We start from the raw sequence: 1,739 nt of genomic DNA, 5'->3' as shown, positions 1-1,739 counted from the left end.
ATTTTGAAAAAAAGATTCCGACTCCTTGCCACCCTGTGGACACAGGCGAAGTGCCCCTGGGGGCTTTCCAAGGCTGTCGATCTGCACGGAGCAGACAGCCTCATGTTTCTCCTGAGGAGCAGCTGCGAGACTCAAACTGCCGACCCTGTGGTTAGCGGCCCCAACGCACTACGCCATGCTCCCCGGCTCCTGATGCTTCCACGGAGGTGGGTCAGAGACGTCACTCCGTGAAAAGGGCAGGTGGCAGCCTGATCCTTCCATTGAAAAAAAAAAAGATAGCCAAGAGGCTGCAGGACCACACTGGGGATCGAACTGCGGTTCTCTCTCTAGTGGTTAGTTTCCATTGTCTGCTAACGATCTGGATTTCTAAATTGCCTTCCATGAAGATTGCTTCTGGGTGAAGAAAAAACACACCCACAAACGGTTCTGAGGCTTGGTTTTCAAGCCAGCAGTGTCCTCCCACGCCCTGTTTTCTTGCCCAGCTCTGACTCGCGTGTGCACGTACACACTCGCACACTCATGCACTCTGAACACGCTCTTCAAACGCTCCCCTGACGCAGGCAGCCTTGCCGGGCGACCAGGCTGCCACCTTGCTCTCCGCCGCCAGCCTTACCTTTGAAGATGAGAAATGCCGTCCGGGGAAGCTCATCAAACCAGTGCTCTCTGTTTTTCTTTGCCTGCCCAGGGCACAGAGCAGGGGACGGGGTGTCAGGGCACCTCTCCAAGTCACCCGGCTAGCGCACGCGCGCGCGCGCGCGTGTGTGTGTGTGTGTCAATCTAAACACACAGAGGTCTCAATGGCAACAACAGACCCCTCCATCCCTCTCTGGCCCCCTGAGCCCTCACCTTCCACTTCAGGACAGCGACTTCATAGATGTCATAAAAGTCCTTCAGGCTGACAGGCAAAAGGAGAAGAGAAGGCAGAGCCATTAGCACAGAGGAGCTGGGGGAGTTGGGGTGGGGAGGAGGGTGTGTGCAGGAAAGGCCAGGCCAAGATGTCCAAGCACCGGCATCCTTCTCTCTCTCACACACACACACAAGCACCGGCATCCTTCACACACACACACACACACACACTTTCACCAAGCACTGGTATCCTCTACACACAGCATCATCACCACCACCATGCCCACCACCCTGCCCCTTCATCTCTCATCCTGTGAGCCAAAACTCCCGGGCGGTTTAAATGGAACTGTGGGGTAGGATCATGTCACTGCCAAGAGGAACCCAGGTGGCGCACTCTCTGCCCAGCACCCTCCCCACTCCCTGCTGTTGCTTCCCCGGTCCCACTCCCTTTCCGCACACCAGGGCCTTCTTCCACCTTTCCCGTTCTCACCTGAGCAGGGGTGCGCTGCTCTGGTTCAGGGCCTTGAAAGTAAGGTAGCGTTCCCGGGCGCTCATGCGGGGCTTGTAGAACCGCATCAGGCCCTCAAACTGCCTGTAGGGGATGCCAGCCGGGCTCTGCCAGGGGGGAAAGGTGTCCGTGGGGGGACGCCCTGGCCAACCCAGGCCCAAGACACCCCTTCCCCTAGGGCTGGACTCCGGGTCCCCAGCGTCACTGGCCATGCCGCAGCTGAGGCTGGGAGAGCCGGCCTGTCACAAGCTCCCCTTCCTTATTCCCCCCTCCCCGGCCCCACCTCGCATCCCCATACCCGCTGGCTGACGAGCAGGCGGTAGGCGTGCTGGATGGCGGTTCGCTTATGCAGCAGCAAGGACTTGAACTTGCGCTTCTCGATGTC

General features: G+C 58.7%; 1 protein-coding gene across 1 annotated transcript in view; it reads right to left on the bottom strand.

Annotated features, from left to right (window-relative positions):
* Positions 1-1,739, bottom strand: part of TPCN1 (two pore segment channel 1) — a 68,457-nt gene that overhangs the window by 23,899 nt on the left and 42,819 nt on the right. The window contains exons 10-13 of the mRNA XM_030887425.2: positions 1,653-1,739; positions 1,337-1,461; positions 847-895; positions 614-677 (exon numbers count right to left, since the gene is read on the bottom strand). The exon at positions 1,653-1,739 is cut by the window's right edge and continues 9 nt beyond it. Of these exons, the coding sequence (XP_030743285.1) occupies positions 614-677; positions 847-895; positions 1,337-1,461; positions 1,653-1,739 (325 nt within the window). The remainder of the gene's footprint in view (positions 1-613; positions 678-846; positions 896-1,336; positions 1,462-1,652) is intronic.

This window comes from Echinops telfairi, unplaced genomic scaffold (genome assembly GCF_000313985.2).
Source record: "Echinops telfairi isolate 266 unplaced genomic scaffold, ASM31398v2 ScPeMD7_7412;HRSCAF=8450, whole genome shotgun sequence".
NCBI classification, from domain to species: Eukaryota; Metazoa; Chordata; class Mammalia; order Afrosoricida; family Tenrecidae; genus Echinops; species Echinops telfairi.
Note: the sequence above shows the minus strand (reverse complement) of the source record. Positions and strands in the feature narration are given on the sequence as shown.